This window comes from Oryzias latipes, chromosome 12, assembly GCF_053564925.1.
Source record: "Oryzias latipes strain Hd-rR chromosome 12, Olatipes_Hd-rR_3.1".
NCBI lineage: Eukaryota > Metazoa > Chordata > Actinopteri > Beloniformes > Adrianichthyidae > Oryzias > Oryzias latipes.
The window spans coordinates 27,905,664-27,929,637 of record NC_136248.1 but is presented as its reverse complement, the minus strand read 5'-3'; the positions used below and the strand labels follow the sequence as shown (position 1 = coordinate 27,929,637).

Sequence of the window (23,974 nt, the reverse complement as noted above, 5' to 3'; positions counted from 1 at the left end):
AAAACTTGTTTTAAAGCTAATTTACATCAAAAATTCTAAAAACAAAAGCTAATGGTATAAAGCGAGTGTACTCGCTGTGGTGAACTGCAGCCGACAAACTCCTCTCCTCTCACTGACCTGTGCGGCGTCGTTCATGGTCCTCCTCTGCAGAGCTGCTGGGGTTCTGTTCCGGTCTCTGCACAGTCAGGCAGTTTGCTGAATGAAGGAGCTAATCCCACAGGTGACTGGAACTGGATTTAGAACAGATTTGCAGACCGAGCAGCTAGTTACTCAACAGAGATCAAAACACTCTTAAGCCTCCATACATGAGGAGCTTTAGACTCCAATACTTTTTTCTCCAAAGCTCCCATACAGTACCAAATGTTGATCTGATTTGTACTTTTAGATCATAAATAAAATTAAAGGATTGTACTTATTTTAGGCACACGTTTCTTTTTGTGCATTTATAGCATAAACATGACTGGTTTATAATAACTACCTAAAACAATGAAAAGTTAAATTAAGCATAGTAGGGGTCTTTTTTTAACAAAATTTACATTTGAGTCAATATTTCATGTATTGTATATGTACATGTGCAAAAGTCTATTTATGATTAAAAGAATTTAGAATGGCACCATTTATCTAAGTGTATTATTTTTAATTTTTCCAATCAAGTCATGACTAATCATTGTGTGTGTGTATCTATTTATCTTTTATTTGTCTTCTTTTGTTTTTAGTACTTGAAATAAATCAATTCTAAATCCAAACGGTGGAAGAAAACCTATATTAAGTCTCAAATGTTTATGTGGAAGATGGATTAAAGGTCAGAATGAGTCAGATCTGATGTTTAAATAAGGTTAATTCGCTGTATAGAAAAGCCCAAATGCTTTTGTATGACTTCCATTCAGCTTTTAATACATCTGTAAAAGCTACTGTGGAAAGCCTTTTTTAAAGTTACAGCGCAATGTGTTATCGTGATCCCACTAATCTATTGCTCATAAAATCCAAATGACTCACATTTTCTGACTTTTATAAAATTATAGATGTTATTCAATGATAAAACCACAGAAAAGCTATACACTGGGAGGGAAAATGGGCTTTAAATTGGCTTTAAAAGTCTGAAATGTCATTCTATGGGTGTGCAAACCGCAAAAACTAGCGTTTGTTTCACTATGTGGAGTTAAACTACAGAATAGTTTACATGGAATTGAAGAGGTCTTCAAATAAAGAGTTTTAAAATCAATTTAAGAAAAAAATCTATTAGGAATTTGACTCATGAGGAAGTTTAACTTCTGAATTTTGGAATCTTGGTTCCATAAAGTCGATATGCTACTTAGTAAAGTTATTTATTAATAGAGACTGAAATATGAGTATGTGTTTAACACTTCTTATAATAATGGTATATTAACATGTATGCATTTTGTCTCCAGAAAACATGAAATTATAGAACGAAAGTGAGATGACTTGTTGGATTAAAAGTTCCTACTTTTACAGAACAATCTGAGGTAGAAACTTGGCGGCACTAGTTATACATTTATTTTTGCTTTGTTTCATTTTAGTACTTCTCTTTAAGAAAAAAGGATGTTAAAATACAAAAATAACTAATTGTATTTTCTTAAAGCAAAGTATAATCACTTATAGCAGCTTTATACTTCAAACTATTTTTCTCACTTACTTTTTAAAAGTTTTTAATTTGATTTCTATTTAATTTTCTTTTTTGCTAAAACATCTTTTAACTGACCTGTTGTTAATAACAAAAAATTTAACAACAAATGAAGTTTATTGGATTTCAGGAAAATGTAATTATCTGCAGAAATAATTTGTGCGCGACGCAGCAGCACCCCCTACTGGCTGAGATGTGTAACTGTAATCGAAAGATCTCAATAGTTACATCAGTTTATTTAATAAATTTACAGTTGAAATAGCTTTATTGTTTGTGAAGCCTGTGTGTTGCATTATGATAAAGTAACAAAAAGATAACAGGAAATATAATTTCTTTCAAGTTCAATAAAATAAGTATTTAACCTGCAGTATCTCAACCTATTGATCTACAAAAAAACAAACACTTTTATAGATCAAGGAGGTATTGCTTTCGATTATTACAGTGTAACATTTGAATTACATTCATCTAAAATGTTATTTTAATTATTTTACACTGCAGAACCAATTTCTGTACAACTGAAACATTTTTTCCTTCATATTGATGGTACAAGTACTGGTTTAGATATTCTCTTATGACAACCAGCTTTGAGTTATTGTGAGAGAATTTATTTTTAAAATAATCATTGAACTTCCACTTGTTTTTAAATAATTAAGCCTAATCGTTTAATGCATGTTTCAGTCTCTACAGTTATAAATTAAATATAAAGAAACACATAAAAAAGTCAAATAAAATACCCAATCAAGTGTTTATCTTGATTTATTGTAAACCACTAACTGTTACTCGTCAACCATTCATGGAAACATCCATAAATTCACCTTTGATGGAGTTTGCTTAACTAAATAAAATTATGTACACAAGAGGGTTGTATAAAGCTGTACACAATTTAGAAAGTGGCATCAAGTACAAAATGAAACACACAACATATTTACATTTTCACAGTTGAGTAAAATTTGGGGCTGAACTGAAACATTCAGCTGCCGCCGCTTTAGCTTTCAAACTTTAGCATTTATCGTCTAAGTGCATTTTCAAAAAGCACTGATTTCAACTCCAAAACAAATCCAAAGTGCCAGTGGGGGGGGGGAATGTATTGGACTATAAAAACATCACAACTAAGACTAAAAAACAGGAGCTTCTTTAAATGAGAATCCGATGTTCATGACTCATCCACTTCTGTGAAAATGTCACTAATGAAGTACTGCGACACGCTGGTGGGCTCCTCCTCTGCTGAGCTGATCTCAGCACAGCCTTCCTGCAAAGATCAACACAAACCCAAATGAGAGAAAAGAAATGACATGTTTTTAGCCGCTTGTTACCGTCTTACCCGGGCGGTGCGGAGGGTGGAGCTGGGAGTTGAGGTGCCGGGTGTGTGGTCGGCGGTGGGTCTGGACTGCGACCCCACAGGAGCTGAACGGACTTTGGTTGGTGCGGCATCTTCACGTGACGCAGAAGCTGCTTTCTTAGCAGACGTCTTCCCCTTCGCAGCAGGGGAATCGCTGGGTGACGTTTTTGATTCATGGGAAACGTCTTTTGCTTTTCTGTAAGTGAAAGAAAAACTAGATCTTAACAGGTAATATCATTGACAAATTGTTAATATATAAAAAAATCCCTTACCTAGTCTGATGACCGCTTCTGTTACTTTTTTTGGAGCCCAAACTGCTGTCAGATTTCTTCAAATTTTTCCCTTTTTTACAACTTCGTGGGTCATAAGCGGCTTCAGCGTCACTTCTCTGGCTGACGGTAGCTTCAGCTTTAGTTCTTCTTCTCCTTGTTGAAATAGCTGCTAAAAAGAGGCAATAAAAATAAATACAGAAAAATAAAATGTTTATTATTATAAGCATTTGAAAGAAAAATGTTCTGAATACCTTTATTCTCAGCTGCTGCGTCCGTCTCTCTGGCAACAAAGGTGTCCAGACTTTCTGCAGGTTTTTCTGGTTTAAAACGTTAAAAACCGTAAGACTCAACAATAAGGCATAAAAAAATGAAAAAAACAGGAAAAAAAATAAAAATTTGATCAACCAGCTCACTTTGTGGAGGATCACCCTGCAGCCACAGTAAATCTGGCCCAATCACATAGTTTCAGACTCGACCCGGTATCCGATATTTTTTTTTTATTACTTTGATCGGCGCGGTATATTTCAAGCTTATTCTTTAAAATAAATGCCCTACTAGAAGTGTGCAGGTCATGAACGGATCACGGCCTTTTACTGCCGTAAAGCGCAGCTCTAGTTTCAGCAGGAGGCTCACAAAACCAGTTTGGTAAAATTGGCAAGATATTCATCGGTTCAGACTTACTGACTCAATAACTCTTCTAATAAACGTTTAAGCCAACAGCTTATCTTGTGTTTAGTCCTCATGCAAACAATGACCTACAAAGGTATTTCTAAAGAAAAAGGTCAGCCTTTTGTGGGTATTGTATGTGTTTCATAATTTTGTTTATGTGTGAAAGTCATATATATATATATATATATATATATATATATATATAGATATATATGTAGCACTTTGAGCGACATGAGTATGCAAAGTGTTATAAATAAAGTTTGATTTGATTTGCAGCTTCACCTTCAGATGCAGAACTTGTTTCTGCACTTTTTGTAGAGACGCCAGAGACGGACTTCTCTCCTGCTGCTGCTGTGGAACTCTCTCCAGAATCCCTACACAGGGGAGAAGGTTGTAAGCTCCGACGGCAGATGAAACAAACTCCATTCGGCCGAAGGGGGCAGCAGCAGCACTAACCACGGCCGCAGCGTGACAGCATCTGCGACGGGGTGATGGGGCGGCTTCTCGGCCACGCTGGTTACCGCCTCCTCCCCCGGGATCTCCATCAGAGAAAGGACGAAGAACGGTTCATCCGGATCTGAAGGCACCTGCTCGGGCAGCACTGACAAAAAAAATTAAAATAAAAAGAGAAGGCGTTTAACGGAAACACTTCAAACAAAGCCGCGGCGGTAGAAGAACGACTTACTCTCCATCAGAAGCGGATAAGTGTGGATCCCCTCCGGATTTAAAGCAGACGTATTCTGGGGTTTAAGGAATCAAAGGGAGACAGTTGAGGAAAGGTAGCAGCAGATTTGAAACTCCGCCTCAGATCAAAGCGGTAACTTAATGCAGGGTTTTGTTGGTTCGATACACCTTTTTTACCACAAGTGTTCCAAATGTGAACATTTCAGACACTGATGATCTGAAAACAACATGAAGTACTTCAACCTCAAAGGTCACCGCAGGATTTTCTTTAATATTTCAGTGCTTAAGCACCTTTTATGCCATTTTAAAAATGTTAACTTTTGAATATAAAATGCAAATATTTAAAGAGCTGTAATGAAATCTGAACAAAAACTAGTAAATTCCTCTTTTTTTTAGAGAAAAATACAATTTTAACTAATGGATAAATGGAAGAATTGCTCTTAACGGCTAGCATTAACTGTTTACAAAGTTATCCTGATGAATATAAAATATATATTTCTTTGTAAAAGCTGCTGTTTTGTATTTTCAACTTGTTTTTTCTCACCCTTTGCTTTAATTCCTCAATTTACAGTTTCAATTCAGATTTTATGTTTTCCTAGTTGAGCCTAATTTTACGTGGGGCGGGGCTTTGAGCCCACTGGCTTCTAGAGACACGATTGACATTGGAAACGTAGGTTATGTTGACGTCAGTTCAGCTATAGAACAGTGACTGTTGTCGGCGCCTCCCATATTATCCCTCCTCTGATGTACCAAACTTTGGAAGATCTTCATCACTGCTACTGAACGCCACAACAGAGGAGGGATGACTCAGGCGGCGCCAACAACAGGCGATGTTCTGGAGCGGAAATGATGTCACCATAATCTCTATCACCCGATGTCAATGTCCTGGTAGCCACTGGGTTAAAAGCCCTGACCTTATGCATATTTAATGTAAAGATTTAGTTGATCAAAGCATTTTAAAATAATGCATAAAGCCCATAAGAATTGTTTGCCACACAATATGCAAATAAGATTAAAAAAAACAGATTAGAGTTTAAAAGGAAACGAGATTTTCTCTTCGCCAAAATTCAGAACAAAAACATGAAATAAGGGTTTCAATTCAAGAAGTCCGGAGATGAAACAATCCAAAACAATCAAATTAAAAAAGCCAAATTATCTTCAAATAACTTGTTAGAAATGAATTGCTAAGACTGAGTGACGTATTATTATCTCACTTGCGTGGATGACACTTCTTGAGAAGCAGGATCTAGACAGGACGATTTGTCTCTCGTCTCATCAATGTCTCCACCTACTGGCCATCGACTGCCAGGGCGAGGCTCCAACGCAGCTGTCCTCGAGCTAGTGCCAGAATCTATGGAAAAGAAGAAAATATTCATAATTTTGGAGTTCATAAAGTTGTTTATCCCAGCTTTAGCCATTCAATTTAGCAGAATCAAACCTGCATCCGTCTGTCTGCGCTGTGCAAGACTGCTGCACGTGATGTTGGGAGGTTGAGGAGCTTTATTTGACGTCTCAGAAGAGTCAGCTGCTTCTGATTCAGCAGAATCAATACTTTAAAAGAATAGAAGAACATCATTACTGGATTAAATCCACATTTTCAGTATATGTCAGCATGAACCTTCTTGAGGGCAGAAGGTCACGGTTACCTTTGGGTTGAGGAGTGTCCCTCTGCACTGACCGACCTGGCTTTGGAGGTTGATGTACAACCGACTTGTGTTGAGACCTTAGCATCCACAGCTGCAGATGAATCTATCAAGTCCCTCTCAGCTGGACCTTCACTGTCCATTTTTTCTCCACCTGGTTCCATCTCCACTGATGTCTTAAGGCCACTTGGAGGTGTGGAAGTTTCACCTGAAGGTTTGGAACCGTCACCTGGCTGAACTTTTCGCCGCGAAGCTCGACTGGATGATTCTAGATTAGGTTTGGGTCTGACTCTGGAAAGCCTTGGTCTTCTCTGAAGAAGATTTTGCTCTGAATTGGAGACTTGTTCAACATTTGTCTTGCACTCGGAGGTTGATTCCTCTACAAATTTATGAGATGGGCTCAATTCGACAAACGGTTCCGCAACTGAACTTTTGATTTTATGAGAAGTCAACACAAACTGACCATCTTCTTTTGATGTTGAGCGGTCAGAAGATTTGGAGATGGAGATCTGAGGTTGCTCCACAGATTTAGAGATGGAGATCTGAGGTTGCTCCACAGATTTAGAAATAGAGATCTGAGGTTGCTCCACAGATTTAGAGATGGAGATCTGAGGTTGCTCCACAGATTTAGAGATGGAGATCTGAGGTTGCTCCACAGATTTAGAAATAGAGATCTGTGGTTGCTCCATAGATTTGGAGGTGGAGATCTGTGGTTGCTTCATAGCGAGCGTGAGTTGGACTGGCTCTTTAGGGACTTCGGGTTTAGATTTAGCGCCTTTTGATGTCACAGGGAGGTTTGGTTTAGGTTTCTGAAAACGCCTCCTCTTGGATTGAGACGTAGATGCAGCTTCAGCCTCTTCACCAACATGTTGCTTGGTTCCTGATGCAGCAAGATGGAGCTTCTGCCCCACAAAGGACACTTCTCCCTCTTCTGCTTCTTCACATGCTAAATTTCTCACCTCAACAAAAGAGGATATTTCCTCAATTTTTCCAGTGGTCTGATCTTCATTGGGAACTTCAGAGATGTTCTGGTTTCCTGCAGCTTTCTCAGCAGATGTTTGTTCAATCAAGTCTTGTTCAAATTGAGTTTCACTCAAATCTTTTTCCTTTGGGTCATTTATGGTTGGTGTTCCAATTCTTGCCGTTCTTGATTTATTTGGTAAATTCGGTTTGGGGCGAATTTTCTGTAATCTCCTAAACTTAGCGTTTGACTCAGCTTCTTCTGAACACGCCTGTGCAGATAAATGCCGAACATCTGGTGACTTCCCAACCGGAGATGCTTCCTCTCTCATCTCAGAGGCCGATTCCTGGTCTGCAGATGTTTGTTCTTCCAGCAGGACTTGACAGATGTTCTGTTTCTTTGGAGCACTGCAACCTGTTGTGGCTGCATCCGTGTCCGCCGGATCTACATGTCCAGGATGTTTCTCTTCTGTAGGGAATTCAGTCTGGGACTGTTCTGAACCTGAAGCAGAATTGGAGATGCTGCTGTTTTCTGGTTCAAACTTTTTGCAGGATTCAGAACTTTGTGCTGATTCTTTTGAGATCTGAGGTCTCAATCTTGCAGGTCTTGAGGTTTTTGTCAAGTTGGGTTTGGGTTTAATTTTTGATAATCTGTTCCTCACTGATAAACAAGAAGATGCAACTTCAGAACCTTGTTTGACGGCTGGAGGCCCTGCAACAGATGAAGTTGGATCCAAACCCAGCTTTGGTGCCTCTGGAACTCTTGAATCAGTTGGTTCAATATGAGATTTTAGGTTTTTATCAGAGAACTCCGTCGGAGATTCTTCAACTCTGGCAATACCAATCTGGACTTCAGGGAAGTTCTGGTTCTCTGTGGTGCTCTGATCTGATATTTCTGCAATCATATCAATCGAATCCAGTTCAGTTAATTCCCTTTGCTCTTCATTTGAAGAAGAGTCTGTTAATGGAGTGGATGTTGAGTCTAAAGTCATAATAGGCTGTACTGTTGAAGAAGGAACAGTTTCAGGTTGACTGTCCAAAGACAGGGTTGCTTCCACCAATGACATGGCATCTTCACGGACTTTGGGTTCTATTATGGAACTTGAGTTTTTATCCTGTGAATCTTTTGAGAATTTGGACCTCAGAACTCTTGATGTCTGTACCAGGTTTGGTTTGGGTTTACGTTTTTGGATTTGACCCTTCTTCCTTTCATCAGATGCACTTGGTTCCTCTTCTGGACCAGATGTCAGCTTCTCTGCTGCTGCTGCTGAAGGCTTTCCACTTTTTCCTGGCTCCACATTTGACTGTAGCCCAAAACAGTATGACAGATTTTCTGGAGCTGATTCAGACGTTGCTCCTTTATCTCTCATGGTTTGCTCCTTACATGGCTCAGGCTGATCTTCACAGGGATTTGGGCTTTCTTTGGTGCTCTGGTCTGTTGATACATTGGGGTCTACAAATCCAGCCTCTCTCCGTGTGTCTTCATTTACAGAGAGATCCAGTTCCTGTTCTGGTTCCACCTTCTTTCTGAAATCAGGTCCTTCACCTGGAAACAAGTATTTTTGCGTAGCTTCTTCAGTGGTTTGAGGTCTTGCAGCTCTTGATGTTTGAAGGTTTGGTTTGATTTTTGACAGTCGATCTCTCTTTGTCTGACCTGTTGGCAAAGATTTTTCCTCTTTTTGCATGACTGCCAACTCTTCTACAGACTTATTTAAAGAAGCTGAATTTTCACTTTCAATAAAATCCAAATGTAGCCCTTGTTGTGGTTCTGGTTCTGTGACCTCACAGGCCTTTAAAACTGGATCTTCAACACGGGATGCTGCACTTTCTTTTGTTAAATCAGGAATTGACGGTGCATCTCCAGTTGCCTGCTCCAAACTGGACTCGATGGAGAGATTCTGGGTTTTTGTAGGACCTTGACCTGATGGTGCTCCACCCAATTCTTTTTGATCTTCAACTCCATCTTTTGTCTTTATCTCCCTATTTGCAGACAGTTCTTGTGTGAGTTTTGTTTGTGGTTCCGCCTCTACAGATGGGTTTTTGGTAAGCTCCGGATTTTTTTGGACGGCATCTTCTGTGTTCTGAGCTTTGGATCTTGCACCTCTCAACAACTGTGGTATGTTTGGTTTGGGTTTAACCTTTTGTAGTCGACCCTTTCTTGACTGAGAAGATCCCGTTTTTTTTTCATCTTGATTGGAGGTTGCTTCAGCAGCTGCAGCAGAATCTTCTTTTCCTTCTGAACCCAAATGTGACCCATGTGGAGCTGGTAGTTCCGGGTCTGTTTGTTCAGTTAACACAGTTTCAGAAGTGGCTTCAGAGTCTTTGCTGGTCTGCTCCACACAGAGCTCAGGCACGACTTTGGCAGAGATCAGAGCTTCTGTAGCGCTCTGATCAGGTGCTGCTTGATTTAGAGATTTAAGACTTCTTGTCTCCTCACTTATAGTTCGTTCATCTGGAAGTTCTGCTGGCATTTTGGTTGAAGTATTCTGACTTTCAATTGACTCTTTCTCTGCCACCCCTTCAGTAGTTTGCCGTTTGGATCTAGCTATTCTTGACGTCTGCAGTAGGATTGGTTTGGGTTTGACTTTTGGCAGTCTGCCTCTGGGCTGAGAAGGACTTTTGACATCACCTTCTCCTGTGTGACTCACAGAAGAGTTGTCTGCAGCTGAGGGTTGAGGTTTGCTGGTTCTGTCTGGAACTGGGCTGGGATCGGTGCTTGACGCTTTTTTAACCTCTGGCACTGCTTCAACTGGTTTATTTAAGCCTGCCTTGGACTCTACAGGAGGCCCCGACTGTGACTGAATTACAGTCTGACTCTGGCTTTTCAGGAGATTCTGATCTGCTGCACCAGTTTCAACCTGATCCAAGCAGCCGCGCTGAGAGGAAGTGTTATCTTTAAACAATGCTGCAGCAGAAGCTGATATTCCTGGGGTTGTTTCTTCAGCAGAAACTGATGTCTCATTATCTTGAGAAACACATTGAGCAACTGAGCACCTTCTTCCAGCTCCCCCTTCTGTCGACATCTCGGTGTGAGATACCGGTTTTGCAGTCCTTGAGCTGTGACCGAGGTTTGGTTTAGGCTTCACCTTTATAAGTGAAGACTTATCTCCAGATTTACAACCCAATTGATCAACATTCTGATCACTTGTGTCAACGGGAAGCGAGTTATTGCTGTCCACTTCAGCACTCTGGAGCTTTTCGGTGGAAGGCGATGTCACTTTCTGATCTGCAGATTTCCCAGGAGGGATCTTTTTCTGGGGTGACACTGTCAAAATCTCCTCTTGTGCATATGTGAACTCACTGACACCAACTGATGTTCCTGCAATCAAATACAACGGAATGTAACTTTCCAAGGCAGGAGACAGCCTACACCAACAGAGGAAGCGGGGCTGCTGTTTTTGTTTTGTTTTTTTGGTTGCATACCTGCAGTGCATTCTTCTAAGGTCTCTCCACTTTGTGCTGACTGAGAAATTTGAGCTCGGTTACCAATGGTCAAAAGGGTTTGAGCTGCTTCAGTGTAGCTCTCATTCTGAGACACTGAAAGAAACATGAAAAGTGCAATTTAATTTATGGTATCATGTACCGGAGGCTCCTAAGACAAAAACAAACAAAAAGAACAAGTCGCATACCTTCAGCTTGTTCTGAGGAAATGAAGTCTATAACATCCTGCAGGGAAAAAAAACAAATCTATGACTATATTTCCAAGCATGAAACGGGGTTAACAAGTGCAGCTGCTGGAATTACACAATTTTTGTTTTTTTATTGATGACAGACAAAACACCTTATCAGACATCAGGCAGCTTAGTTTGTCACAAACAGAAAGAGGAGAAGGCCCTTCTGTATCTTTCAAAAAGCTGAAGTACGGTAATGAGGTGAGATTTTCTTATCGACCAAATACTTTTATACGCCATTATACAAATAAAATCTTTTTTTTTTTTTTAAATATCAACGTGATTTCCTGGATTCCTTTATTTACATTCCATTTCTCAGAGTTGAAGTTTATCTATGAGGAACATCTTATCTATAACCAACAAAATCTGACTTGTTATCAAGAAGTCAGATCAGAACAAAAATATATTTTTCTTGCACGTGAACAATGGAAGAAAACATTTGCTGCTTGGTAAGTGGAAATCCAGGACTGTAATGTGATTTAATGCCTTTCTTCCTGCTGCTTGGAAACCGACTGTGTCTTCAAAAAGATTAAATAAAAATGTTTGCATCTGTCATCTCCCTTCAGCTGAACTGTGTAAAGTTATTTGAGAAATTTAGCACATCAGGCATGTTTGGGGCCTCTGCCTGCTTGAGATTTGAGATAACTTAGTATCCAGTTGTTGCCAAGCTGGAGGCGTTTTTAACTGTTTTGTAATTTGTATCTCTTTGAAATTTAGTTTTGAAAATAACAAAAAAAGAAAAGTCATTCACCTGTATGGCTGCGTCCAAATTCCCACCCTACTCCATAACTACTAAAAAACTATATAGTGCGCTGGAAAAGCAATTCTGACACCATGCTCACTTTTATTTTTTTAAATCGGCGAAAATGTGACGGCATCAATTTTAAGAAGTGAAAATCTTATTGATATGAGCGTTTCCTGACAGTCATTTATGAATCCATTGTCTTATGAAGATAAAACATTGATGGTTTATTAAAAATTTAAAAGACACTGGTTTTTCGTCTAGACTTCTTCTGACACAACCTACGTCTCTGACTGTTATTTGTAATATTAATTGTGATATATGGCTTAACCTGCTATCCAAGATCTGGTTAAAGGACACTTCTATAAACCATAACCATAGGTGATAATAATATGTTATGAGATAATATGTGATAGAAGTGTGTTGGATGCTCAGCTATCAGCTTTTACAAGCAACATTTAGGACTTTTTAAACCTTTTAGGGCCCCTTGAAACAGATTCAATGCCGATTTCACAGCGAGCCTCAAACATGTCCCTGCCTTCCTCCGTGGTGGTTGGACATTCTTTTAGTGTCTGTGATCCTATCGCACCATAACTGCTATTGGTTAGGTTTCAGATACTTGCAAAATAAGTTTAAAAGTTGTTTGTTTGTTTACAGTGCCACCTAGTGGTAGCTTGGTGAACTGAATGTCTAAATCAACATGCTTTTAGAATTTTGTCTATTTGTTTTTTGTGGTATTTCCTGATTTCAAACTGCATTAGTTTCAAAGGAAACATTTGTTTGTAAAGAACTACTCCAATAAAAATCGTGTTTTTTACATCTTTAACATGTACTGGCATTTTTCTGATGATAGACAACAAATATAGAACATTTTTGAGTATTTTTAATACTTATTGTTGTGAATCAGGGCCAGACCAAATGTAGTTTGAAAAAGCTCGGAGTTGTGATGTAGAAGCTGTAAGGAATGAGCCACATTCTGCTCCATTCTGATGCATCCACTTGTAGATGACAAGATCCATGTACGTCTTCGAGCTGCATCTGACACAAAACTGTACAACTGGATACCTCTAATACAGCTCACCCTTTTTCTTGCGCCTGTAAAGTTAGGTTGAGGGTGTGAGGGGCTGTAAGATAGCCGGAGACAGTGTAAACCTAGAGCTCTCTGCAACAGGGAGGGAGAGCAAGGTATCTCCACGCCAACAGTCCCGCCCTCAACTCGGATGCAAATGTCTAATAAACTACTGCTGCAATGCAGAAACTATATCCTAGAAAACAACAGGTTTTTTTTTAATTAGATAAAAACAATTTAATCATGATTAAAAAACCACTGAGGACACTTTCACAATAGATCACAAGACGTTTGGAGTGGGTCTTCAAAGAGCTAAATTTGACCACTTGGAATAAATACTCATTTGGGCTCACACACGTAAATCTGTCAGCAAAACACCCAAAGGATATTCAATTATGCTAAAAAGCAACAATAGAATGTCAATGCAAAACACAAAAAGTTACCACAAAGGCCACAAACTAGAAAGAAAAACACATAAACAAAATTATAACTGTAACTGGGAAGTGTAAAGCTGGCGCAAAAACTTTTGACACTCGTGACTTACAACAAGCAGGTCCAGCTGGTGCTCACTGGGTTCAGAAGTGCCTGTGTCATGATCTGCCTGCTGACAGGTGGAGTCAGCACACAGTGCATCTTGGGAAAGGCCCAGCACATCGGGCATACTGTCCAAGATATCAAGCTAAGTGTGGGATGGGAGGAGTCGAGAGTGCATTGTTTGAAATGGTACAAAACAATGTGGGATGACATAAACATGTGATGAAGAAGATGGATGTTTATGGACAGTATGCATGGGGGAAGCTGGTCTCCTTACCTCCACCATGGTGTCATCCACCTCTGAAATCTCGGTGTTGGAGGCGTGCAGGCTGCTCTGAACGAAGCCGTGAGCGTCGCCCTCTCGACTGGAGCTACGGGTGAGGTGGTGCTCCTCCTCCTCCCACTCGTTTTCGTTCTCCTCGTCACTAAACTCTGACCTGGACGACCTCAGGGTGACCAGTTTGGGCTTCTTGGACTTCTGCACTGGTGGAGGTTCCACCGACTTTCCCCTCTTGGCGGGACCTTTGGACGTGTCAGAGGATGCAGGCGAGTGCAAATCGTCTTTGGCGGCGTACATCAAGGGCTGGACGGGTTTGGGCACTCGGCCGTATCTGAAGAAAGCAGACAAATTAAAGCTGTTGAATTTTAGGACTCTCCAGTTTTTGACATCAAATGCTTTTGTGGTTTTTATTCCATCCCGCAGATGTCCTGAACCTCTTTCTTACTGTGTCAAAATCTTTTATGGGGCTCAAAACAAAAGTCTAAATCTATTATAAAACCAAAACAAACGTTTCGAGAACATCCAACAGAGGTTTTCCCCACATTTTACCACAATGTGGGGAAAATAAATAACTTTTGTTCAAGTGCTCTTCACAAAAATTCACATAGGCCTCCATCTTAGGCCTACAGCTAAACCCAAGTTTCATTGACCTTTAACCTCAGGAAGAAGCCGCCATCTTTATTAATTTTTTTTAAAAATCTCCTTTAGTACCAGTTACAAATTTAAATTCATCTTCAATCTATCGCCTCCTGACTCCTCAAGCATAACTGGGAAGCTACTTGGGGGGGGGGGGGGGGGGACATTGGTTTTTAAAGTCTGCGGATATTATATGATGTTTCAAGGCGAGTTCACAAAAGTGGCCCCCATCATGTTCCTCGCACATTTTTTACCAGAATATTATAAAAATGTAATACATGAATCGTTGCCTCAGGCTTAATAAAAACATACAAAATACAATATGACTGTATTAGGAATGTGGGTGTAGTTAACAAGAAACCTCCGTTGCCAAGGAAATCCAAAAGTTTACTCATGCCGATTCTTTTAAAAATTAGTAGACCTATTCGTCAAGCTCAGACGACCCAAAAATAATATGGTTGCTATGGAGATAAAACCAACAAAAAGCCGCCATTTGAAAAAAAACATTTTTTTTTTTTTTTTAAAGATTAGTCACATTCAGCTCAAACCATGAAGGCAGAAATTTCTTTTATTGTCTTTGGGTCAGAACATCCTCATCACACAGCATCAAAACAGCATTTTTGAGAAATAAAACTTTGTTTTTTGTAAAAGTATAACACTTGAATGTCGTACCGTGTGGGCCTCTGAGGTTTAACTGCAGCATCTTCCTCACCCTCAGAAGAAACATCACCATCACCCTTCCTCTTCCTTTCTTGGCTCAGCTGGGCTTCATTTTCACTTTCTCCCTGATATATCACAAAATGTCAGACTAGAAAAGTCCAAACAGATAAGGAGGATAAGTCGACTGGAAAAAAGGAGAATTACCTGCTCCTGATCAGCTCCTTCCCTCCCTGTCTCCTCCCGGTTTTCTTCCTCAGTGCCTTTGGCCTTTGCAGAAGGCAGAGGCTTTTTGCCGCGCTTCAGACCCAAAGGTACCAGTGGATTTGGTGCTCTGCCTCTGCAGAGCTTGGCTGGTTTGATGGCTGCATCCTTAGCTGTCTTCACATTTTCAGTCTTGTCCGCCCTAAACACAAAATACGTTTTAAGTTATGCAATAAACGTTTCATTTTTAAACACTGTTGATTTATTTTGTATTTTTTTACGTGTCTGCAGTGGGGAGCTCCTCAGGATGTGCTGCTTCACAGTCTTCAGGTACGCCTGCTTCATCTGAGATGAGAGAAAAGCTGAATTTAGCACAAAATCTAAATTAAAAAAACTTCTAATTTTGACTTCTTTATTTTATAAGAAGCAGTTTCCACAGCATAAGAATTTGGGTCCAAACCCATTTCTTTCCACCGTGATTTAGCTTTCTAAAAAAAAAAAAAAATCTGAAACAATTTTTTTCTGCAGCAAAGTAAAGGTTTCAATCAAGTTTCACTTGTAGCGGCTAACACTCATGAATGGTTTTCAGTTAAAGACCCACTCTGAAAAACATAAGGGCATTCCCAGACGTGTTTGGTTATAATTATGCCATTTTAACCAAAACATGAAAAACTTAATGAATAAACTGTCATTTTCTAGGACATAGTTTCTGCAGAGCAGCAGTAGTTCATCAGAAATTTGCCTCTGAGTTGTTTTTTGTTTTTTAAACAGCATTTTTTTTTTGTGTGCGCCTGACACAACAATTTATTTAAAATTAAATAAAGAGTCATTTTTAAAATATGTCCTCCATCATCAGACAAATGGCACAAGAACACGTTAAAAACACCAATCTTATTCAGAGTGCGTCTTTAAAAACCATAGCAGTGACCAGAAGGGCTCTACGCAAACATCTCTTTTTAAACTAAACAAAAGTGGGTTTTTGGTAGAAAACAGATACAATTGCACACAAAACATTTGCTTACATAGATATGTAGTAGGGCAGCACGATAAATGGAAAACACGCGATATTAGTGATCATTTTGTCAATTTCCATGCAGGAACCTCCCAAATGGATAAATAAAGTTGTCTATCAATATTGCGATGACGATATAACTTGCGGTATATGAACAACTAGCAAAAAAAAAAAAAAACATAATCTCCATTTCAATAAAACAGTTTAAAAATTACACTCCAAATGACCCTCGTCTTCATAGGAGGCGAACATCTATCATAAAAGGGCTCCTTCCGATTGGTCAACAACGTGAAGGGGTGAATCTGATTGGTCAAAAGGAAAAATTGCTTTATTTGATTCATTAAATACTTCAAGCTGCCATAAGATTGTTTCAGCACATTGAAGGCAACCATTTATTGCAGTTTTCGCCGTCTTTTGCGAAATGCATATTGCACAGCTTGATTTCGCGATAACAATAAATGTGCGATTTATTGTGCAGGCCTAATATGTAGGTAGAATAAAAAAAAAAAATTTCCCTCAGTAAAAGTAACCATAGTGTTTGTTACCAAACCCCAGATGCGCCCATGCTTTATGCTTAGCTTTTTCAATAAAATCTATATAATTTTCTATTACATTTGGGTTTTTGACAACTAACCAGAATGTGTTTTTTTTTTTCCTTTTTGCAGCACAAGAAATACAAAAGGGACGATAAAATATCAGTTTTTTTTTTTTGTAAAACAGAAGTACCCTTTCTGAATTTTTTATACTATTGTAATATCTTGAAAAAGAATCGTTTGTCTCTCCAGACCTGTTTTGTTTTTCTTGTCACTCGGTTCCTCAATCAAGGCTTCTGCTCGATTATTCTTTTTGCGTTTTCTCCCCGACTTCACAGCAGCCGCTTCTCCTTCGTTACTCTGGTCCTCGTTCTCTTTCTCTCCTTCCAACTCAGGCATTAGAAACTCCTCTTCCTCCTCCTCCTCCTCCTCCTCCACATCGCTCAGCTTCTTAGCAGATTGTTTACCTGCACAGGTTAGATTTAAAAAAGAACAAAACTCAGCTCATGCAAGTTGTAAAAACATGAGGAAATGAAAAAAGAACAAAACCAGATTACGTTTCGGCTTTTTCTTGCACTTCCCGGAGGTGTTCTCCGAAATCTTTTTGAGTTTCTTCCGGTCTCTCTGAACTTCCAACACTTTTTCCAGCAACTTCGAAAAGTACTCAATGTCCAGTTTACGCCTCTCTCCTGTGTAACAGTCATCAGATTCAGGGTTAATCTATTACCACAAGCAAAGGCAGGAAGCTGCGATGCTCACTGAAGGCTTTGTCGATCCTCCATGAATTCTCCCGCTCTTCTCTTTTGAACTTGTTCTGAAAGGAAACGTTTTTACTGAGACTGTAAGTCAGGTTTTTTTTTTCTAAAGAGCAGACCAGCTCCCATCACTGACCTTTATCTCTGACCGAGCTCTGTGAGTGAAGAGCTGACAGATCATGGAGAAGTCCGTCCCCACCATGCTGATGGCCAGGTAGAACATGTCTGTCTCTGACGAAGACCAAAACAGAACATTTCGTTAATCAGGAAAAAAAACAACACAGAAAACTTTGACGTCTGCCGGATCACTCGTACCTTCAATGGACCAAGGTTTCGTGTAGGTGCCTTTTCTGAAACTTGAGTATGTTGTTGTGGAGCCGCGCTCAAAGATGGGGTCTCGGTCCTGAATGGTGTTGGGACCTTTGGACCGCAGGACTTCCACCGTTAAACTGAGATTCAAAATGAGAACATTTTTAACCAGAAACACAAAGGAAAAAGTTAAAGTCCTTGTTTCTGGAGCTCTCCTGACCTTTCCTCGTCAATAATCAGGGAACCATCTTCTGCCACTTTGACCTGAGGAACCATAATTTCTTCCTCCTGCTCTTCCTCTTCCTCACACGCTGCTCCCTCCTCTTCACTTGAAACCACTTTCATAGGCGGAGGAGCCGGAGGCTCCTGAGCTCGTTCTGGAGGCCTTCAGAGATGAGACGAAAAACCAAGTCAACACAGAAACAAACCCAAATAAACCTGTGATATAAACCATAAAAACACGGTTGATAAAAAGTGATCAACTCTGCAAACCGTGTCATATTTGTTGGCTTTCATTGTGGTCAGTATTTTTGCACACATTTATTTTTGACAAATGAGCAGAAACATTTTCAACTTTTATGAGTACTTTGGTGTTTATGAAACAACAAGAATACATTAATAAAATAATAATTTTAAACAGATTGTATTGTATTTTAATGTTTAGGCTGGTGGATCACTCTAAAGCAGAGTCCTGACAGAATTCTGCCAACACTTTTAGCTGCAACCTCCACCTTAAAGCAACAACAGGGGCTCTAGTTGACGACAACATTATGGTTGTTGGTAGGAAAACTGGGGTCAAGAGTTTCCTGACATTTAACCCACAAACAAACAAACAAAGCCGTTACATTTACAGACAGGAGAATAATCCAAATACACAAAAATCCAGGTTTAATTAAGGTGTGAACAATGAGAAAAAAAACAATTTAAACCTAGATTATCCACTAAAAGCTGCAGCTCAGTCACCAGGATGGAGATCTCCTCTTCACTGAAATAACTAAAAGCACCAACTAACCTCGTTCTTTTTTTAAACAAAGATAATAAAATTTGCAGATTGAGTGAAATATAGTATTTTAAATTTAATGCATAAAGTGCATCATAAATGTTTATGTTATGATATACAAAATAAATGTGAAAAAAGACAACAAAACAATTTAAAACGATTTAGAACCAAAGTTAAATAAAGATGTGGTTACAGTACAGAGTATCAGATTATGGAATGATCTACAACCACAAATAAAACAGGCCAAATGAATAAATATAATTTTAAAAATATGTTGAAAATGTAATATTTCGAAAATAAGAACAACAGGAAATGAAGGTAATTTTGTCTATATGTTATTACATGTTCAAACTAATAAATGTGTTGATATTTGCCATCTGTTGTGTTGTTTTCCTTTTTCATTATTGTTATGAAAGAATCAAAAGTATACCAATGGCTTTATTACTAACCAAAAAGGGGGCAGAAATAATCAAACTTCTTCTTTCTGTTGCTCTTTTGTTGTTAACCCCCCAAAAAACATAAGTCTGTGTGTTTTATTGTTTTGTGGGAAACAAAATAAATAAATAAAACAGATAAATAAAACACAAACAGACAAATAAATACAATGTATATAAACAGATAAGTAAGTAAGTCAGTAAATAAATAAAATCTTTTCATGTTTTAAACACGCTACCTCCCTTGTTGCCAGTCGGTCAAATGCCACATAAAACATTAAATTAATAAAATAGAATAAAATAAAATAAAATCCAGCTCTTGTTAAGTCCAAAAATATATTATAAAAAAAATAATAATAATCAGCAGCTGTTTAAAGAGCCATTACATCCAAAGATCTTGTTGCTAGGATACAAGAGCCAAAACCAGGATAAAGCTACAAAAACATAAGCCCACCATCCTTCTGGTTTTTGAATCATCAAACATAAAAATAAGATTTCAACATGAAAAAATATTTTTTATAGCAACTTTATCCAAATAACACTTTCATTAGTAAAACATTTTCCGAATGTCTATATTGAACCCTATTGTTTTTCAAAACTATAAACCAAACAAGATGATAATGAAAACATGAACGTACTCTTGTCTTTCCACTGCAGGAGGAACCTCAGTCTCATTCTCCTCAACCGAGTCGTCCAAAACAGACCTAAAAGAGAAAAAGTTCCCATTTTATCAACACTCTTTACAACTCCATCTTTAGAGCTGAAACTGCACTTACGTCATGGGGTTAGACGTTGGAAGATAATGGATCAGGTCCCTCATTGTCATTTTGGTGGGATCTAAATCAAACTCCTTACATCTGGCTTTAGCTCTTTTAATGCTCTGTGAATGTGAAAGCAGCTGTTTGATCTGCACCTAAATGATGAAATGGATGATGCTTAAAAAAAAAAACCTCACCTTTTCTTTGCTCCTCTCCCTCCTGAGCAGCTCTCGGAGCTTCTGTGCTTTCACCAGCCGCTGCACATCCAAAGGGCTGTTGAGGAGTCTGCTCAGGTAAAGTGCTGACGACGGCAGTGATCCCGCAGTTTTGGACGACACCAGAGCTCGGGCTTTCTCCGAAATTTCTGTGGCTGCCTTGTCGGGAAGAGAAGGAGGAACTTTATCAGGCACTCTGGGGGCAACTTCTTTAGGGTGACTCCGTGATGTGCTTTCCGGTTTCTTGCTGCCGTCTGCTGCCGGAGGAGTTTGCTCAGGTGAGTCTTCAGCCACAGAAACAGCTGGAGTTTCAGAGGGCGGAGGAGTGAGTTTGGGTTGCGGCTTGTGCTGTTTGCTGTTATCAGAGTGCCTTCGAGTCCTTGGGGACAGGAGTCTGTTGGGGGCTGTAGCGGTCCCAGCTTGGCTGGATGTTGATGGTTTCTCCATCTCAGAGGAAGGTGTTTCACTGAGGGGCGCAGAGGCGGCTTTGATGGGGGACTTTGGAGTCCGCGGGGGAGCGGAAGGGCGACCCGGTGCAACTTTAGGCTTGATGGAAAAGCGTTTCCTCCTTTGGAGGGCTGCTGAGGAGTTGGAGCCATCACCGTTCTGGTCAACGCCGTCCCTGAAACGTTACACAAAACATTACAACCCAGTGATAAAACCCTGTCCCGTCTTTTAAGAACGGCCGTCACTCACCCTGAAGTTGGGTTTTTTTCTAATGGGGGTGCATTTGACTCATCAGGCACACAGCTGCCCTCGCTGGCCTCTTTTGCAGTCCCACCAGTCTCTTGTTTTGCAGCAGGACTTTCCTGAGGTGTCGCAGCAGTTCTCCCTGCAGTGCCGACATTTGGGCGAACGCTAAATCGTGACCGCCGGAACATTTTTGACCTGAAGACACGAACGCGAAGCCGGTCAGATCTCCAACAGGATAACCCGAAAACCACCTGCAACCTTAGTTTTTCCTAAGGTCACAGGTTTCTTCAGCCGTTCTCCGCTGTCTCTGAAGGTGTGAAGATAGAGTGAACCCTGGACAGGTTACCAGTTCGACAACGTTATACACAAATATGTGCAACAACACTTGCTTACAGTCACTTCTGCTCCCAAAAACCATCTCAAACATTACTCTGCACAATAGGATGAAGCCGCAAAATCAATTCAAACCAGGAGCTTCTGACTGAGAGACACTAAATAATCTCCAAACCCCACACACACGGCTTCTCTTTTGCTTTTTTCAACAAAAATTATCACACATGTAATTAATTTATATAGATATATATTACCAGTTTAATTTGAAAAGATGTTACTATGGAAGTCTATGGACCAGCGTTTCTTAACTGCGGTACATCAGTGTGCCTTGAGAAATGGTCAGGTCTGCCAAACAAATTATTCAACTTCCCCTAATTAGGGTAAAAAAAAAACAATTAAAATAGCCAGGATTTTAGCTCTGTTTTCATCTACATAGGCCCAGGTTACACACTGAGTAGATAGAAATATGAAGGACTATAAAATCCTTTTTTCTTTGCGTTTAATACATCTTATTGAATACACTTCGATAACAATAACTGCATTTTGGTAATACAGACTTGTGATTTATATCAAGTAAAAATTAAAAAAAACTCAGAAAAAACACTGCTAAAGAGAACAAAAACATATTTATGGGGTTTTAAGTTTTGTTTTTCCCACAAGAATAAAGATGAAACTAAATCTGCGTATTGGTATCATTCATCTCCAATTTATTCAAAAGCATTACCTAATTAAGACTTAGCTAATTTGAATACTTGAAAAAAATCCAGCTTTGTTGGGGACTTTAACCATTGACAGTATAATAGAACTGGACTGAGTGAGTGTGACATCACCCATAGAAAATTACTTCCTTTCAGCCCATTTAAATTAAGTCATTTCAGTCACCATTTATTTGCGATACGGATGTCACCATGTTGGATCCAGGCGTCATCGGCAGTAAACATTACTAATTACTAACGCCTTCCACCAACCAGGAATGAGCTTGTTGGAAGTCCACACCCCTACCACTTAGAAGTGGGCTCCACAAAATCTATCAACCGAACACTTTGACTGTAGGACGTGAGACCACATACTTATATGTAGACGTCTGATTGATCAGTTTAAAACTTGACGAACTCACAGTATAGAAAAGAAATGTGCTAAAAAAAAAATAAAAGACCAATTCAAAGAAGAAAGGTAGCATAGCAAGAATGGTATTCTGACAAATATAATGACTGAGTAATAGCTGTTTATATAAGGGGTCCTTCAGTCCAGTTCTCTCACAGTCAATGACTTTAACCAGTGTTGTTGTACTTAATGCAGAAAACAATTTTATTGAATAAAATATAATAATTATCTAGATAAATAATGCTCCATCTTCACATCAAGAAGTATGACGTCAACTGCCTGTCAGGCATATTTGTGACAGTTATCTCCCAATAAGGCTCCGAAAAAGGTTCATGCCATAGGTTATTAGTTTCGTATTTATGTTAGATAGATACAATAAATGCGAAAAAGAACCTATATACAGCTAAACTCTTGCATTCGTTTTGACAAAACGTAAACAACTAAAAAAAAAAAGCAATAAGCTAACTCTTGTCTAAACAGCTACACCACCACTGTCAGAGTCAAAAACTCTTCTATATCTTGTTAAAAACCTAAAATAAAGAGAGCTTTAAGTAGTTAATTCAACCAAATTTTCCTAAAGTAACATACCTGGAGCAGAAAAAGCGTCTCTCCTGCTGAAATAAACACTTCGGTGTCGAGGAGGAGGAAGGCGGATAGCGGACCCCATGCACAATCTAATCCGCCATTATTCTTGTGACGTCATATTCCTGCGATTCAATGGAATTGTGGGAAATGTAGTTAAAAGTATCAACGTGGTTACATTAGGTAAGATCAGTGCGATGATGGATTTCTTCTTTGAGGTTAGCCTTTTTGGGGGTTGGGGGGTCAGTTTAATTTCTGATGGGGACTACACTTTAAGCAGTAAATTTAGGTAAAATGTAATAATACATAATACAGATGACAACACAAGAAAATATAGTCAAAAAATCTGTTTTGATCTCCCTAAGGTTCATTTTATTCAAATTTTTGTCTTCATCTATTAAGATTGCATGCTCATCTCTGAAAGAAGGCACATTTTCCCACATAAACGTGCTACAGTGGCAGAGCTAGAACATTTTATAAGGGGGGCCAGGAAGAGGGCAGAAGACTTTGGAAGGGTGGCAAATGAGAACAACAGAATAGACAGCAAATACAAATGAAAGGATCTAAATTATGTATTTCAAACCGTTTTTTTAGTTTATTGTTATTACATTATTGATACCGAAAAAGCATGATCATCTTTTTTTATCTTTGTCAATAATACTTATAACTCAAAAATTGAAATGTGCTCCGCCCCAGATGTGTAAAATTATGCATAAGGTAACTCGCTGGTTACTGATGTAGTTATATGAAAGCAAAAATGGACATCCTATTTTTGACGTCTACGAGATCAGTGCAACTTCAGCAATACAAACGAATAACAAAGACAAAACACATTTAAAAGAACAGCATCATTTAAGACAATTGATAAGTGCTTCTCACATTTTTTTAACATCTATAATATCTATATTTCCTGTTACCATTTCAAATTTACAAAACCTGTATAGTTTTGGGTTTAAAGTTCATTCATTGAACCTTATAGGATTATCAAGAACTGGGACAGCAAAACAAATCTTAAATTAGGGCATCTTAAATTATTGCCAGCCATAAATCAAATCAATGTCATGGACACGACTATAGGATGTGGAAATCTAAAAGACAAATAGTTAAAAGATAAATTAACTTTCCCTCAAGTATCTTAAATAGTCCCCCTAAAATTAGTTTTTTTAAATTGTTCTGTACAATTTAAAATCCACAGAAGATCAGCGTTTGGAAAAGAAAAGTCCAGGTAATTATAACTACAATTT

At 39.0% G+C, this 23,974-nt stretch overlaps 2 protein-coding genes across 10 annotated transcripts in view; both read right to left on the bottom strand.

Moving 5' to 3' along the window:
- Positions 1-2,114, bottom strand: part of LOC101173562 (rhotekin-like) — a 43,835-nt gene extending 41,721 nt beyond the window's left edge. For all 5 annotated transcript variants that reach the window (XR_013659251.1, XR_013659252.1, XM_078955518.1 and 2 more), the window contains exon 1: positions 118-2,114. Coding sequence is in view for 3 of the 5 variants with exons in the window: in XM_078955518.1 (XP_078811644.1) it covers positions 118-135 (18 nt within the window). In the remaining 2 variants the exon portion in view is untranslated. The remainder of the gene's footprint in view (positions 1-117) is intronic.
- A 268-nt stretch (positions 2,115-2,382) lies between these two features.
- zgc:162472 (uncharacterized) lies at positions 2,383-22,874 on the bottom strand. Of its 5 annotated transcripts, none has more exons than XM_023960569.2 (28): positions 22,737-22,874; positions 20,715-20,906; positions 20,001-20,640; positions 19,822-19,925; positions 19,684-19,749; positions 17,832-17,996; positions 17,618-17,751; positions 17,439-17,533; positions 17,307-17,361; positions 17,105-17,236; positions 16,802-17,014; positions 15,284-15,347; positions 15,006-15,204; positions 14,814-14,926; positions 13,503-13,836; positions 13,236-13,370; positions 10,839-10,875; positions 10,633-10,746; positions 6,253-10,528; positions 6,045-6,157; positions 5,821-5,957; positions 4,608-4,662; positions 4,379-4,523; positions 4,205-4,296; positions 3,505-3,570; positions 3,254-3,422; positions 2,964-3,177; positions 2,383-2,891 (listed from the first exon to the last, which is right to left on the bottom strand). In XM_023960569.2, the coding sequence occupies exons 2-28, from the start codon at positions 20,897-20,899 to the stop codon at positions 2,796-2,798; spliced, it is 8,148 nt and encodes a 2,715-aa protein (XP_023816337.1). In that variant the 5' UTR covers positions 20,900-20,906; positions 22,737-22,874; the 3' UTR covers positions 2,383-2,795. The 5 variants fall into 5 exon arrangements, with proteins under 5 accessions (XP_023816337.1, XP_023816338.1, XP_023816339.1 ...); XM_023960570.2 differs by having other exon boundaries at positions 3,254-3,419; XM_023960571.2 differs by lacking the exon at positions 13,236-13,370.
- Between the last annotated feature and the right edge of the window lie 1,100 nt (positions 22,875-23,974).